Below are 15,835 nucleotides of genomic sequence, written 5' to 3'. Positions count from 1 at the left end.
GGCAGATTTCCTGAAAGATGTATGAAGACCACTGAATTGTGCCAGGATTGCACATAGGAGTATCACTGGAGTTCTGCCTGGCAATCCACACACATTCATCACCCCCAAGACGACTCAGACAAAACCTTGTAGGCTCCCTCCTAGACCGTTTCATGTCATGAAAATTTCTGAGCAGCTTCTAAAAGTACATCACAGTTGATTTTTTTTAAAGGAAAAATATTTCATTTATGTCTGGGTTTTTAAATTAAAAATAATGACCAGAAGAGACTAGATTTCCACATTTCAGATATTCTTTAATTGGAGCATGATCCCCAAGATTATAATTGCTGAATATGTTTAATTTCTATAAAATATTATGTAAAATTTCTTCTTCTAAGGAAGATAAATAGAAACTCTGAAGCTACTACAGCCCATCACCAGGTGTCGTAATTTTGTTGTTGTGATCCGTTGGCTGGTTTCAGCATGCCAGTTTCTTCATTTGAGCTGTGGTTATCAGAGCAAGTAGAGAACATGCCATTCGGTAACCAACTCTGTTTCCTCAGATCGAGGTATTTTATCAAAGGCTCAGCTCTCAGCAAAAGCTGTTTCCTTCCTTAGAGTGGTTGCTCTTCAATACAGTGTGATTGTGGCTGCTGCCATTATCTAGATACTTAGTTTGTCCTGTTAAAATATCTGACCAGTCCACCTTCCCATATTCAGGAACCTGACTAGTGTAGCAGATGCGTACATTTAAAAAAATTGAGGCTTACCTGCACTTAATCACAGGATATAATTCCGTTGCCTCTGTATTTTTTACTTTGTGCTGACTCTGTTAAATAGAGTAACTGCAGACACTCTGTTAGAGTAACTCCTGCTATACAGCTATTGAGCAAACCAGATGTCTGTGACACCAGAACAGGTTGAGGGAACTGTCAATGGTAAGCTCAATGATATTGAAGGGCTTATTGACCCCATGATGTTAAGATTCTGAGCTTTGAAATGTACTGATGTCTTGGGTTTGTTTTTTCTCTATCTTCTTTTTTTCCCCTCTCTTCCTACTAAAAATACTTCAATACAGTAAACCTTACAAAGAAGGGGCCTCTCTACATTAGTCATAGTATTTCCCTTGTGATAAAAGCATCCCAAGAGTCATTCCTATATTTTCAAGACTGTTCTTCTGCCCCACTCCCAAAGTAATCCTGACAGGGAGGGAAGCAGGAGAATGCAGAGGTAAAAATACTTCAGCCTTGCACAAGAGAAACTCAAATTCAGCAGCCTGCATCTTAATCTCTTCTGCTGCAAGTTTGCTGGGTAACTTTGAACTGAGAATCTTTTTGGCCCCTTCACAAATGAGAACGGTGAAGGGGTTCTCACTGGAGAAGGGTCTAAGGACACTTGTTTCTGGTGGTCGTTGAAGTTTATGACTGGAAGTGAAGTTGAAATACAGAAATGAGGGCTGTATGTCTGGCAGGGCTGGGAAGCATTTCTCATATCCCTTCCAAACTTAAGAAAATTTTTGTTTTCATTCCAAATCAGAGCAAAACCACAAAACATACTGAAATTTTCCAAAAACCTCATATGGGAACCACTGAAGCTGAAACTTTATGCATTTCTGAACTATTGTCCTCTAAGTTGACTACTTGGGTGGTCATAAACTGGGGATCTTCAGCACTTTGAGGCAGTAAATTCAGCGTGGACTGCTAGAGACCCAAACAGATCAACTTTCTACATTTAATGAAATGGGTCCACTGAAAACTATAGGGTATGATTGTTCAATTAAAAAGCATCCCATGCATATGCACAAGGGGGCGAAATTAAATTTTAATCCTAGCATTTCCTAGTTTTTGAATGTTTGGCTGTGAATTTATTATCTTATGACAACACTTCCCTTGTGTAGTTCCTTACATCTTTGTTCTGTCTAAGGCATAGGGCAAAAGAGAAATTCCGTAACACTCATTAACAGCCACATGATTCATAAGCAAAACTGTAACCTCTAGATCCACTACCACCGACTGCGGACTGAGATAGGGCAATAATTGGTGGTAATGGTAAGCTGTCTTACTTCTGCCTGAATCTCCACTAGTGGGAAGATTGGGAATTTTGCCAGTGGGTTTCTCAGATATTGCCAGAGAGGAATGGGTTTACCCAATAGTCATGTTTCCAGCCAGGTTCTGAAGAGCATTTTTTACTGGACATGGGCTCTGCTACTCTTTTGCCATAAACTTAATCTTCTTTGCTGTCTTCTTTCTCATGTCTGGCTCTTAGTTCCTTCTCTCCTACCCAGTTCCAGTCTCCCAGGTCTTTAGGCCGCTTACCCATCTCTTCCTCACCTTCTCGTCTCGCTTTGCAGCCTCTTTTGCAAGTCTTTCTCTCTGCATCTGCTTCTCGCTTCCTTTCCTTGTTTCCCAAAATTAGTGAAAGACTTCATTGACTTGACTCTAGCAAGGCTCTGCTGAGCATGACAGACAACTTGGCTGGATTCGGACTGGAATTTGTAAGAGTAGCAAAGGGCACAAGCTGTACAAAAACGATTGCCTTCTTCCCAGAAGGCCGGGTGGAGGCGGGCTGAAGTACCTCAAAAGGCCATCAGAATTTACCAACATGCACAAATTAATTATTCTGTGTGGTCGTTCTCAGAAATGGCACTCAGGAAAACGCTGATCCAGACAAGAAGTTGTGATAAAGCTAGCCGTAATCAGATTAGTCTTACCATGCAGCACCCTGTCTTAACATCAGTTCGGTGAATTTTTCACCTCTTTGAAAGACAGAACTTACGAGCAAGAGGAGTCATACCAATGCCTGTGTTATGATACCTCCGGATTCCTCCACCTCACCTCACTTCTAACTCAGTCTGTGTGCAGTTAGGATTCAATTTCGCATTTAAATAGTTAATTTCTGAGTCAACTAACCAAGATACTAGTATTAGAAGGTCCTAAAATTATCAAATGGAGTGTGAAAATGTTGCATTTCAACTTTGTTGATCCACCTCCTTGTTCAGAAGCAATTGACATGGCTTTACATTATGGTCCCAAAAATATCATAGCTCATCAGGCTATGATATTTGTCACTTGTCAAGCCTAAGAGATGAAAAATATGGATTACTTCCTGACATTTTTCAACCTCTTAAAAATCCTAACTCATCTGCTTTGTTTATTTTATATAACTTTCTGGTTTTAGGTCAATTGTCAATAAAGCCGCCTGATTTAACCCTGTTTTTATATTTTGGATAACTAAATATTTCATTGCGTAGAGAGATAAAGATAGGAACATTTTACACTGAAGACTTTAAAAATCTCAAGGGGAAGCAAAACCTGCAAAATTTATATATACCACATTTAATATCCACGTGTGTATGTGCGTATGTATGTATATATAGGTATATATGCTTATCTAAAATCCAAAGAAACCGACTTACTAATCAGTCTGTTGATTGCTGTCAGACTTTAAATATATTTTAAGTGCCATTATTCTTCACTCTTCTGGTGTGGTATGTTCAGATGTGAAAATCACTTTACATGACTTCTGTTCTTCAATAGCTCTAAGTCAGTTTCTTAAACTGATTTTTTTTTCTGTTCCCGTAAACTGGGACTGCATGTGAGTCTGTGCTTCTGTCTGCAGGAATTAGAAACAAGATTTTAAGATACAACTGGAATAATACCTTAATTGAAATAACAGGGGTTTTAAGGTTTTCTTTATGCAACCCATGATAAAATTTCACACTGGGGTTTGACCCTTTGACACAGACCAACTAGCTTAAACACTCTGTTTTTAATTCTTTACATGATTTCAGGAGTCTCGTGTTGAGACTGGCTGTAATTTTTAGTATGCTTAATACTGTGAGGCAGCTGGGGAGCAGAAGCCATATATCGAGTTGCCATTTGTTTTTCCTTCTCAGTTGTGTGTATGTGTGTGGGTATTTAACTGTTTTCACAGATTTCAAACACGCATTTCAGACAATGTTTAGGATGTATCTCAGTTGCTATGAATAAGGTTGCTGGATCTGGATAATGTTATAGAATTCTTTTCTCTCTCTCTCTCTTCCTTTTTTCTTGTTATGCTTAGTTGGTAAGTATGACGCCGGATTTCAGAGCTGTTGCTTCATTGCACATAACTAACTCATCACTCTCTTTAACCTGTAGCATGAGCAGCAATTGCATAATGAAATTCGAAATTCCGTTTTCTGTGCTCATCTGTTAATACCCTTCAATCTCTGCAGTTCGTGTCTCATGTCTCACACCTGTTATCTTTTATCTTTTCTCCTCCCCCTTCCTCACTTCTTTCCACTCCTCCTTCCTCATCACTTCTTCATTCTCAACAAAGAAAGAAATGCTGTGATATTTCTTCTCCTTCCAAAACCTCCACTAGAAAGCATTGGCCACATCAAGGTAAAGGGCAAAGGCTTGAAACGGAAGGTCTTTCACGCTAGCTGTGAATGGTATGCTGTGCAAAACAACAACGGTTATTTTCTATTCTCTAACTTCCACCATTTGAAATGCTTTAATTCCTTGTAAAATTAGAACAAGATAGAATTTCAGAAAATGAGAGTGCATGTTTCCCTGCCTGCCTTTTTCTGTATGGCACGGTGAGTCAGGCATTATCATGCTTTTCCAGATTGTTTGGCAATGAAGTACCTAGTTCACGAACAGAATTACTGTCACCAGCTGGGGAACAAATAACAGCCCGTTTTCCTCCCTGTCACTTCGATGGGTCATGTCAGTTTGAAAAAGATGGAAAGTACCGTGCCGTCTCTCCGGAGCAGGCAGGTGACAGACCAGGCGAGGAGGGCGGCCAGGTCGCTACATCACTGACGGTTATGCCAATGTGTTTTAAATGTACCCTTAGACTTCTTACCTGGTGACCTGTGATTTTATTTCAGAGGAGTCTTTCAAAATAGAACGTGACCAGTTTTGAATGGGTTTTGCACCCCTTATATGTAAAATGTATACTGAGGGAGAGAGATCTTCAGTTCTGATTAGTGCATTATTATTTTAAAGAATTGCCAATAATAGCATGATGTGGAAGAAATAGCAAGTGATTTTCTGGCTTACTAAAGTCAGCAGGGGTTTCCCCATTGACTTCTGCAGGACTAACCTTCTGTCCGTAATCTACAAGGTCAGAAGCGATCAGCGGCAGCTGAGGTAACCGAGTTCAGTCAGGCTGTCAGTCTCTGCAAATGGCTAATTAAAATGCAGTTTAGTTCTGTAGTTGTGAGTTCATAGTGTTAATTTTCTGTACACGGAAAGGAGAACATAATTTTTATTTCGTGTTTTCTCCTTTTGTATCTCTGTGGAAGAAGGTTTTGAGATGGGCTGTTTGTAAGGGAAGAGCCTTGTCCTCTTGCAGTGAGGACTCGGGGCCCACTGTAGCTCTGGGCGCTGGGCTAATGAACTACATACCGTTATCTCAAATTCATCTTGTTCCTTTTACAAAGAAACGCTAACGTATAGTGCATCCAGTTAGTATCATCTGTTCAAGCTTCTGCCTTGTGGGGCCTGTAGGCATTTGCCTTTTGAAGCACTGACTAAAGTTGGGATGGGAGAAGATATTTTGCTCTCCCAGTTGGCCCCCGATTCACTCCACCTCTTCAGCTGCATTCCTAGAGCTCCCTTCATGTGCAACGAGCTGATAACAACCGTCATGTTCTCATTAAAGACTGGATCCTTTTGGGTTGTAGTTTGACTATGGAGTCCCCATCCCTGCGAGGGAACTGGAGGTCCTGCTTCTCCTGGTTACCGGGAGAAGGTCGCCCATTCAGTGCTGCCTCAATTGCCGAGAGCGAGGGGGTTCTGCAGTCCTGTAGCTCAGTGGTTTCTGGCATCATCTTTCCTCTAGAGGTGGATTTGTGTCAGGTGCTAGCTCCACGTGCAGTACCATCACCCACAGCTGGTAAAGGGCTAGGAGATGCTGTGGGAGTGACGGCAGCACTGAAATTCCTCTCTGCCCCTTATGAATAGACTCCCGCGCTGCGAGTGCGGAAGGCGGCACTGACCCGTCTCGTTCTTGCTGTCCTCTGCAGGCTTCTGCCCAGAGACTCAGCCGGGAGAAGCTCCAGCAGCAGCAACAGCACAGGTGGATGGAACAGACTTAGCCTCTCCAATGTCTCCTCGGACTAGCAAGAGCCGCATGTCCATGAAACTGCGCCGCTCCTCTGGCTCAGCCAACAAGTCCTAAGTGGCGCGATGCCTGCAGCTTTCGGGTGAACAGCGATCGGCCACCCTTCCCGCAGCGACTCACCGCTTCCCGTTAAAGAACAATGTCTCTAATGCGTGTGCGCCCCTTCCCTGCATACCCCTGGTCTGTATGTTTCTTTTAAACGGTGACACTGGAATTTTACTTTACTATTTTAGCTTTTGGGTTTTTATCAAACTCCAGGCTGCCTTTTTTTCATTTTTTATTTTTCTCCCTCTTTTTTTTTTTTTTTTGTCTTAGTGCAGTTTGTCCTCTGCACCTTTACCTTCCTGGATAATTACGATATCTTAACAGTAGTCATTTTTAACTCTGGTTGATCTTGAGTCATATATGGAATTGGAGACTGCAGTTTGATTACACTATATTTATTGTGCCCCATTGCAATTTTCTCTGTAACAAAGAAAGAAATATGTACACTTGAAAATGAATGTACAATTTTAAATTGAAGTTGCATTTGTAAAGTCTTTGTCAGATGTCACAATGCTAATGCACAGGATGTGTACAGATTATTTATGTTAAGAATAAAATAGTTAAACGGCCTTTCAAGCATTACAGAGTCCAAACGAAATAACTTGCTCATAGCACCAACTCTTTCTTCACAAATCAACGTATCATTTCATAACTGTGCAGGTGCTGCCATAATCTATGCCAGAAAAACAACAACGAAAAATCACTGTGCTGAAATTCTACTTATGCTTGGCTTCCAAATATTTTTATAAAGTTAGCTTTTCCAAGTGCTATCAATAGTAAATCACATCAAGTTTCATGGTTTTTAGCCTTTATCACCGGGCTGCTGGGTCTAGATGTAAATTCTTGTTTCTTACATTTAAAAAAAAAAAAAAAAAAAAAAAAAGGCACTTTCCTGATAGAAATTCATTGCTCTGATGATGTGTGCTATAGAAGAAAAGGGAACATGCTCCAGGAACCTGGCCTGAAATGCTGACTATTCCAACCCCATGAGTGCAGGTTAGTACACATGTTCCACCCACCCAGAGGTATTTTCCTACAGAAGATGAAATGCTGACATTTTGAGTTTGGCGAAAAACAAAATGCTGTTAACAAAATGTAGCATGACATCGGTACTAACTGCATGTGTAAATATATCATATGGGCAACAATAAAAAGATAAATTGCGTATTGTCTTTCATGTAGTATCTACAAATTTGTAATGGTTGAAGAGAAGACATGCTATTTAATAATACAATAAAATTATTCTTACCACCTTTTGTATTAGTCATTCACCTCAGTGATTAGATTCTTACTCCAATTTGTAGAAGGATAGCACATTACACATGGAGCAGTTAAGTGCGATGCACAGCTCAGTTTTCATTTGTATTAAAAAGTACACACGAGTTCTTAGGAGCCCTTTCCCAACCCATCGCAAGAACGCTGTACTGCAAACTTTCCCCCAGATCTAGTAAATGCAACACACGTAGCTCCGCAGGTAACGCAAAGTGTGGGACGTTGCCTCCTGCAGGCTGGTTGTCCAGTGCTAATTGCAGGAGCAGTTAATAATCATCAGGTTTCTGCCGTCTGGAGCCCTTCGTCTTTGACTGTACAAGTGGAGGAAGGAGAGCGATGATTTAAAAAAACAGTCACCTTCTCCAGGGGAGAGCTCATTTAATTGCATAAAGGGGCATTTTTACCTAAGTCTCCGTTACCAACAAATGATGGAAAAAATGCACAGCTTAAAACAACATGCTTTATTTCTGGCATATGAGGAGAGCGAGCTGTGAGTTTAGCCTCCTTCATCAGCGAGCAAACCTTGGCTGCATTAGGTTACATGCTGTCAATTCATTTGTCCAGGTCCTGGAACTAAAACGAGAAAGTCCATGAAGCACATTTGAAATGAAGCACTTATCGCTTGCTTTCAGCCTTCAGGCACGATACACGTGCACCTTTTGTTGTGTGTAAGAAAATACAAAACTACAGAAATAATTGCTTTAGGGGATGCTAATCAAAAGATTGAAATATTTTGCATGCTCGTCTCAGAGCATTAGAACAAAGAACATGGCTGGGATCAATTTGGTTCTTCAGAATCACCAGCTGACCCACTCTGCCCTGCTGAAGTCAAGAAAGGCATGGGCTTTGTTCTAAATCCTTTATTGAATTTGCTTGCCTTATTTTTGGCCTCATCTGCTACCACATTTAGAAACAAGCACCGATGTGTGGAAAAATTAAATAAATACATAAATAAATACATAAATAAATACATGCCTGCTGAAATATCAGCAGCTGGTAAATTTGTCAGTATTTCAGAGCATTTGGCCAGACCACCGTTAAAGCCAGGGTTGCTTTGCTAAAGTAGGTCTCATTAGGGAGAAGGAAGGTAGCCTGTCACCTGCGCTTCAGCAACATATCAAAAGACCATTTCATGTTCTAATTTCAGCTGTTCACAAGACTCGGAGGAGCTCACATCAACAGGGTGGCTCACAGGGGAGAGGGGTCGGAGGCCACCTGAAGAGGCCAGGTGGGGACGGGGACCCTCTGCCTGCCCGCGACCCAGCCGTGCTTCTTGCTATTGTTCGTGCCGCATTAACAAGCCACTAACAGAGCGGGTTTTGGAACGGGCAGCTGCCGGAGACGCGTGTTTTGCCTACCGCACGGTCAGTCGCTAGAGTACAGAAACACAGAGTAAGCTGGAGATGCGTACTTAGCTATAGGAAGATCAACACCTCGTATTTTAATTAAGCAGACAGCACGATTAAGTCTCCATACGTTTTGCTAGCTATTATATGACTTGACATAGACTTAATATGAACATTTACCTTCTCGACTATCGTAGCACAGCATACAGCAAACAAAACACCTCACAATAATTTAAATGTTGAAGCTCGGGGGCTAAGGCTATTAAAACAAGGTCACTGGATCGGGCGCCTTTTCTCACGAAAAATAATTCCTCTCTTTAGACATCGTATATACAGCTGTAACTTCCATCCCGGGCCCGAGCGGCGCTGCGGAAGGAGTACTTCCAGCGGGCCGGCACCCGCCTCCCCGGCCCCCGACGGGCGCCCGCCGCCCCCCTCCCCGGCGGGGCTGGGCACGGGCGCTGCCGGCCGGACCCGCGGGGACGGCGGCGCTACCGGCCCCGGCCCCGGCCGCCGGCTAAGCCTGCTGCCGGGCTGGCACGGGGGGCGAGCTCCGCTGCCCACCGCCCGGGGGCGGCGGGGGTCCGCGGGCGGCTCCTCGCCTTCGTAGCCGTGAGTACCGCGGCTTTCCATAGGAATTACAGGGTGGACGGGACTCGCCCGGCTGGCCCGGGCTCCGGAGCGGTCCCATCGCGGGGCGGCGGCGGGCCTAGCAGCCCGGCCGGACGGGCACCTGGAGCAGCAGGACCTGCCTGCTCTCCGGCGGGTGGCACTTGCTGGCGTGCCGCGCCAGCCCGGGCGCGCTGAAGAAGGTGGCGGGGCAGTGCTTGCAGGGGAAGCCCTGCCGCTCGCCGCCCGCCGCGCCGCCCTCGGGGGGCCCGGCCGGCGGCGGCGGCGGCAGCAGCAGCTCCTCCCGCACGGCGTGCCACAGCCGGTGCTTGTCCCTGATGTCCGCCGAGGGGAAGCGGGCGCCGCAGAGGTGGCAGGCGAAGGCGAGCTGCCCGCGCTCCGGCGGGCCGTAGGCGGCGGGCCGCGCCGCCCCGTGGGTGCCCAGGTGCTTGCGGAGGTAGGCCTGCCGCCGGAACCGCTTCTGGCAGCAGGGGCAGGCGAACGCCTCCCCGCCGGGGCCGCCGCCGGGGCCGGGAGCGGGAGCGGGAGCGGGGCCGGCGCCGTGGGGGGCCGGGGCGCCGCCGGCGCTGTCCGCGCCGCCGCGGTGCTGACGGGGCGGCGGCGGCGGCTGGGGCTGGGGCGGAGGCGCGGCGGGGCCGCGGGGCCGCCGCTCGGGGCTGTTCTCCTTGCCCGGCGGGGCGGCGGCGGCGCCGTCGGCGCTGGGGCCGGGCCGCGGCTTGTGCCAGCGGCGGTGCGAGGCCAGGTTGGCGGGGCAGCTGAAGATCTTGTGGCACTCGGGGCAGCGGTACTCGACGCGCACGATGCGGGAGCAGCGGTGCTGGGCCAGCGCCAGCGGGTCCGCGTACTGCTCCTTGCACAGCTGGCAGATGAACTCGCCCAGCGGCGTGCGCCCCGCCAGCGGCCCCGGCCGGCCCTCGGGCCCCTCCTCCTTGATGCGCAGCCCCAGCACGGGCGAGGTGGTCACCTCGTCGGCGAAGCTCAGCTTCCGTGTGGCCTTGACCTTCTTGGCCGGCGCCTTGGCCCGCGACGGCCGCTTCAGCGCGGGCACCGGCGGCGGCGGCGGCGGGGCGGGCAGCGGCGTGCGGGGCTGCAGGAGCAGCTTTTCGGCGGGCGGGAAGGAGGCGGCCAGGGGGAAGGACTCGGCGGAGGCGGGGGAGCTGAGGCACCGTTCGAAGAGAGCCGCCCGCGGCCCCGCAGCGCTGCAGGGCCCCGCCGCCCCCCAGGCGGCCGGGCCCTCCGGCGGGGCGAGCCCGGGGCCCCCGCAGCCGCCGCCGGGGGGCCACGTCGTGGGGCAGGCGGCGGCGGCGGCGCCCTCCTCCTCCTCGCCCTCCTCCTCCTCCTCCGCCCCCTGCCTGGCGGCGGGGCTGCCCCCGGCGGCGGGCGGAGGCGGCGGCGGGGGCGGCGAGTCCCGCTCCGGGTCCCGCTCCCGCGGGCGCGCCCGGTAGGAGCCGCCGGGGCGCCGGCTGCGCTTGACGAGGAACCCGCGCGGCATGGCGGGGCGGGGCGGCGGGAGCGCGGCGCCACCGGCCCGCCCGGCCTTTATACCCCCGCCGCCCGCTCCCGCCCGGCGTCCTCCGCCCTCCGCCGGCGGCGGCGGCCAATGAGGGGCTGGGGGAGGCGGCGGCCGGGCCGCGCCGGGGCTCCCCGCCGCCGGGGCGGGCGAGCTGGGGCTGCGGGGCGGGCGAGCTGGGGCTGCGGGGCGGGCGAGCTGGGGCTGCGGGGCGGGCGGGGTGTCCCCCGGAGCGCACCCCGCGGCGCGGAGCCGGGGCAAGCGGCCGAGGCGCCCTCCGGGGCCGAGCGGAGCGGTGTGTGGGACCGGCGGCGTGGGCCCGAGGCGGGCGAGACCCCGCGGTCGGGCACGGCCGGAGCCCCTCGGCTTTGGGTCGGGCCGGAGCCTCCCCAGGTGCTGCCGGCGGGCGTTTGCGCCCGGAGCCGCCATCCGCGGCGGGGACCCGGCGGGCCGCCCCGCACCTCTGTCCGCTGAAGGAGCGGGAGCGGGGAGCCCGCTGCTTCAGCACCGCAGCATCAAGAGTTTTCTCCCAAGTAGCCAGAAGGTTGCACGAAGGTGAGGTCCCCGCGCAAGAGCAGAACTGCCGGGGCCGCGCAGCCCGCTCGGCCACTGCCCCGTGCCTGCGGCGCCCCGGCGGGCGGGACTGAGTTGTGGCGCAACGAACTGCGGGAGAGGCAAAACCTGCCCCCTCCATCCTCCCCAGCTGTAATTCCCGGCCCGTTTGCGGGTGTCGTGAGCCTGGTGGCAGCTCGTGCAGCCCTGAAGCAAGGCAGTAGCTGGGTTTGCTAAACCGCTAATGGCCTTTTTAGCGAGGCTGTTGTTTCACGGGGAAGGAAGGGCGCTCGCAGCGGGGCGCCAGCACCCCCTCCGGCCCCGCCCGCGGCACCAGCATCCCCTGTTCGACCACTCATTGATCCGAGCCGGGGTTTGAAGGCAGGACGGTGCCGTCCTGCCCGGAGACCTACTGCTGGCAGTCCACACAAGATGGCGTGCCATTGAAAACGAGCACGCCGAAGCCTTACTCCATCCCTTGCCCAGGGACAGGCATCTCTTGCCACCGCAGGTCGGTCAGACTCACCGTCTCGGGAGCATCCCCTAGCAGGAGAAATTAGAGGGCACCGGGAGAAAGGGAGAACCAGCACCTCTAGATCGAGGGGCTTTCCAGAAGTGGCAAGAAAGATTTGAAGCCTTCGCACAAGGACGGAACTTGCCCCACCTGCCCAAAACGCTCAACCACTTGTCTGTGTAAGCGTTCCGATTGTATTTGCTCAGCAAAGTCTTAATCGTGTTTTACATTACTCTCCCATTTTCCTCCATTTTAATGGTTGCACTGATTTTTGATTAGATTATAGACTCTGTGGGCTAGAGATCACCCTTTGTCAGTCCAAACCTCTGTAACTGGGGCCCATGAGCCATGCTGCAGCACAGTTAGATCGCTCCACTGACTGGCTGCATGATTTTTGCCTAATATTTGGGTTGACCTTTGTAACTGGGACTTCCCAGCTACACTTCTCACTGAATAACTGGATCTCTGGTTACAGATCCACTGTTTTATACCGTTCCTCCAAGCAATATATAAATAGTTCTTTCACTTTCCCCTTGCAGGCAAAGTTCCCATTAGTGTTTCTTTTGCTATTGTCACATTGCAAAGGCAGTCAGTGGTGCTAATGTCCAGTTCAGCTTTTGTCTTAAGGGGTGACGAGCCCAACGATGCCTTTTCCTCCGTAGGAGTAGCAGGAGGTGAAGTGCCAGTTGGAAAGCAGGTGTATTCAGTGCATTTACTGAGGCTCCAAACATTTTTCCAGTAAAAGCTATAGGCTGGACTTGCACCAGGGAGTTTCCTCAGGCCCTCAGTGTCCTGGGCCTGAGATGGCCCAGAGGTCACAGGAGGACTGGGAGGAGGTAGCTCAGAGTCTCCCCTCCTAAAGTTGCAGAGGTGGAATTGCTGCTCCACCTCCCCACCCACCGCTCCTTCTGCTGCCCTTCTCAGCTCTTCCCCGTGATTTGGTGAGAGTTTGTCTGCCCCATGCTCCACAGTGCACTCACGGCACAGCCTTCCTGTAGCCTTCTCTGGCTGCCTCCAGTTTATTATCAGTTTCTGAGGTGGTACCCAAAACTGCAGAACCCATCATCCCATCGCTGGCCTTCGGCAGCATGTACCAGCGCCCACGGATCTTTAACAAAAACACTGCAAAAGTATCTTGGGATTGAAATTGTTGCAGCCACCTTGTGATGCATTTGTCCCAATAACCATATTGTTTTCTCCAGGCTGCCCCTGCCCCAGTGCTGGCTCCCAGCGCCCTGGTTCCCACTCGCAGGGTCATTGTAAATTATTTCCCCTCCCTCCCTGCATTCACGAGTGAGTTTAACCTCGGTGGCTGGCCCTACACCCGGCTCTCGCAGCTTCTGAATTTTCTGAATGGGTACATGGGTTTGTCTTCTTGCTTTCAGCTTTTATTCCTCCCCAACATTTTATAATTAGAAAAAGCAGATAATTTATAAAGATATTTTACAATTTTGTGCGCACACACCCCCAAATCCTGGGGAAATTTCCTGGATTTTGATTCCACTGACTTATTAAATTCCTGGTCCCATCACGTAGCTGAGAGGGCAGCACTTAACCCATCTGCACATCGTACAACAGGGGAACTTTATTTAAGGTCGGGCTTCCCTAAGCAAGAATCTGAATTATGTCATTGCTCCTGACAATACACTGCATTCCCTACAGTCTGATAAAATCAGGCTAGATTTGGTCAAACGTATTGGCTGCTCACGTATGATAGTCATCCTTGGATGACCTTAGATTAACCAAAGGGTTCATCCCACGATAAATAGGAAATCAAACTTCTGGTGGAAAAATGCAGTAGCTGGTGAGAAGAAAGGACATGGGCACTCCTGGGGAACTGGTAGGGGTGAGAGCAAGAGGACACAGTTCCTCCTCTTATGTCCCCGGACCAGTCCCGCCTTTCTGGTTGGAGTTGAATGCTGGTGCATGCAGGGAATGGAAACGAGAGCGGCATGGTGCCACTTGGCCTCCCCTTTGGCAGAAGCTTCCCATTTCGTGTGAAGGGCCTTCTACCCTTGCCCGTAACTCTCCTGCTAAAATAAGCCAGGGAGACCCGTTCAAGCTTTATAAAGATTCAGCAATCAGACTCAATGATGGCTGGATCAACCACTTGAGGACCTTCCAAAGTGAGGACAGGCTTCAGATTCCTGTAGCTACCTGCCCCTGTTGGAGCAGAATGCTTCTGGTGCCTCCCAGAGTATGCCCCATCCAATTGCCTCCAGAGCACAGCACCGTCAGCTCCTGACGCAGGTCATCCTCAGTCCCAGCGCCCATGCTCCGCCCGGGGACTGCGATCTCCAGCTGCAAGGTAGGAACCCCATTGCTCCCAGCCCCCGCCGTGTCTCCAGCAGAGCCTGGAGGCCGGCGCGGCCTCCTTGCCTGACACCTGGGAGCCTGCACGGCCGCTGGAGAGGAGGTGTAACGTGGTCCCCAAATAAAACATTGTTAAGCAAGCAGGCGGCTGCATTTGATGTTTTTGAACAGTCTTGGGGCATAAACAGCAAGAGAAATGTATGAGAGCAATCCCGACTGGGAGGGGGAAGGTCTTGGGTGAGGTCTGGTTCTCAGAGAAAAGCCTAAAAACTCTTCTGGGGGCTGAGGGGGGCAGAAAGAAAAAGAGAAATGCCTTTGGCCACTTAATAAGAGAAAAAATAACCACAAGTTTAAAAAATAAGAGTTAAAAATAAAATAGAAAAGAACTATAAGCAAAGGATTAAAGAACATTTCTCTCCTTCATGTTTCCCCTCCCCACCACAAAAAAAAATTGTTGTGGTTGAGTTTTTTATATTTCAAAATTTCAAATAGAGTTGACTTTTAAATCTTCCCCCAACATCTGGTTTGTAATTAAAGGAGCAGTAAATAGGAGGGAGACAGAAGCCTCCTCAGAAGCCTGTCCTTGGTACATGACTCTCCAGCAATATAGCTAGATGAGCGATACCACCCCCAGGCTCCGGCACTTACACAAACAGAATCCGGGCTGGTTTTGGTGGCAGCACAAGCCATTTCGTCTTCCCCTTAGAAGGAAGCTGCCAATTATCTTGCTGCAGTTGGGGATTTGATGCTGGTGACAGACATTGAAGGAAATATCTGCATTATGAGGATATGGATTGTCTAATAAAACTGACCTTGCTGGTGCTTTAATTGTGTTTTGTTTTACCTGAAGACAATCTGCCTCGAGGGGAAAACGATGCTAACAGCTGCTGTGTTTTCTTCATTGCTCAAATATTAACAAAAAGCTTTCCGTAAGAGAAGGCAGGAAACACTGCTCTGTGAAGGTACTCAGGCTAGAGGGATTTGAAGGGATTTTAAGACTCCACAAAAGCATTCAGCCTTCCTCTTTTTTGTAAATGAAGTGATGCCGTTGGTGTTGTCATGCTGCCATCACTAAGCTGATATTGGGAGGACTGTGATGCTGTGGCTCCCGTCCCTACTCTGTAAGGTGCATCAGCCCATCGTGGGGACACCAGGTCTTCTCCAGGGAGCAGCCTGACATTCCCAAACTTATACAAGTCATCCAAGAGTCTTGATGGGACCATTATGACTTCTGTTACTTTATTACAGATTTCAGCTGGATTTCAGCTCATACCCCACGGGCTGAAGCTATTTGCCATGACAAATTTGCCTGTAATGGAGGTATTTATTGATCTCACCATGTCGTAAATAGGAAGCTTTGGCTTCCTTTGGCATGAGATACTCAGCAGTCTGTTTCCTACAAACATCATTATATGTTGTAATTCACTGCAAAAGATACTCCTTGTACGGAAAGGTCATGGTTATTAATTATATGAATAGCAATAGTGGCTTTCAGCGAGGCTGAGTCCCAGCTGCGCTTGTGCAGATATACATGCAGATAGGTGGACAGTTCTGCATGCG

The 15,835-nt window shown here is 49.5% G+C and overlaps 2 protein-coding genes across 9 annotated transcripts in view; one reads left to right on the top strand and one right to left on the bottom strand.

Moving 5' to 3' along the window:
- RALGAPA1 (Ral GTPase activating protein catalytic subunit alpha 1) overlaps positions 1 to 6,708 on the top strand; it is a 134,990-nt gene extending 128,282 nt beyond the window's left edge. For 7 of the 8 annotated variants that reach the window (XM_075103373.1, XM_075103372.1, XM_075103367.1 and 4 more), the window contains one exon: positions 5,996 to 6,708. In XM_075103373.1, coding sequence (XP_074959474.1) covers positions 5,996 to 6,150 — 155 coding nt within the window. In that variant the 3' untranslated portion in view covers positions 6,151 to 6,708. Of the gene's footprint in view, positions 1 to 4,299; positions 4,415 to 5,995 lie in introns of all 8 variants that reach the window. The other variant, XM_075103374.1, reaches the window with a different exon arrangement.
- A 2,695-nt stretch (positions 6,709 to 9,403) lies between these two features.
- Positions 9,404 to 10,881, bottom strand: INSM2 (INSM transcriptional repressor 2). The gene has a single exon (XM_075103375.1). It carries the CDS (start codon positions 10,876 to 10,878, stop codon positions 9,466 to 9,468), a length of 1,413 nt encoding a protein of 470 aa, XP_074959476.1. The 5' UTR covers positions 10,879 to 10,881; the 3' UTR covers positions 9,404 to 9,465.
- Positions 10,882 to 15,835: the final 4,954 nt, after the last annotated feature.

This window comes from Phalacrocorax aristotelis, chromosome 9, assembly GCF_949628215.1.
Source record: "Phalacrocorax aristotelis chromosome 9, bGulAri2.1, whole genome shotgun sequence".
In the NCBI taxonomy this organism is placed as follows: Eukaryota; Metazoa; Chordata; class Aves; order Suliformes; family Phalacrocoracidae; genus Phalacrocorax; species Phalacrocorax aristotelis.
Note: the sequence above shows the minus strand (reverse complement) of the source record. Positions and strands in the feature narration are given on the sequence as shown.

Excerpts from the sequence above, each read along its gene's own strand:
- INSM2 (XM_075103375.1), bottom strand. The coding sequence starts at position 10,878 with ATGCCGCGCGGGTTCCTCGTCAAGCGCAGCCGGCGCCCCGGCGGCTCC.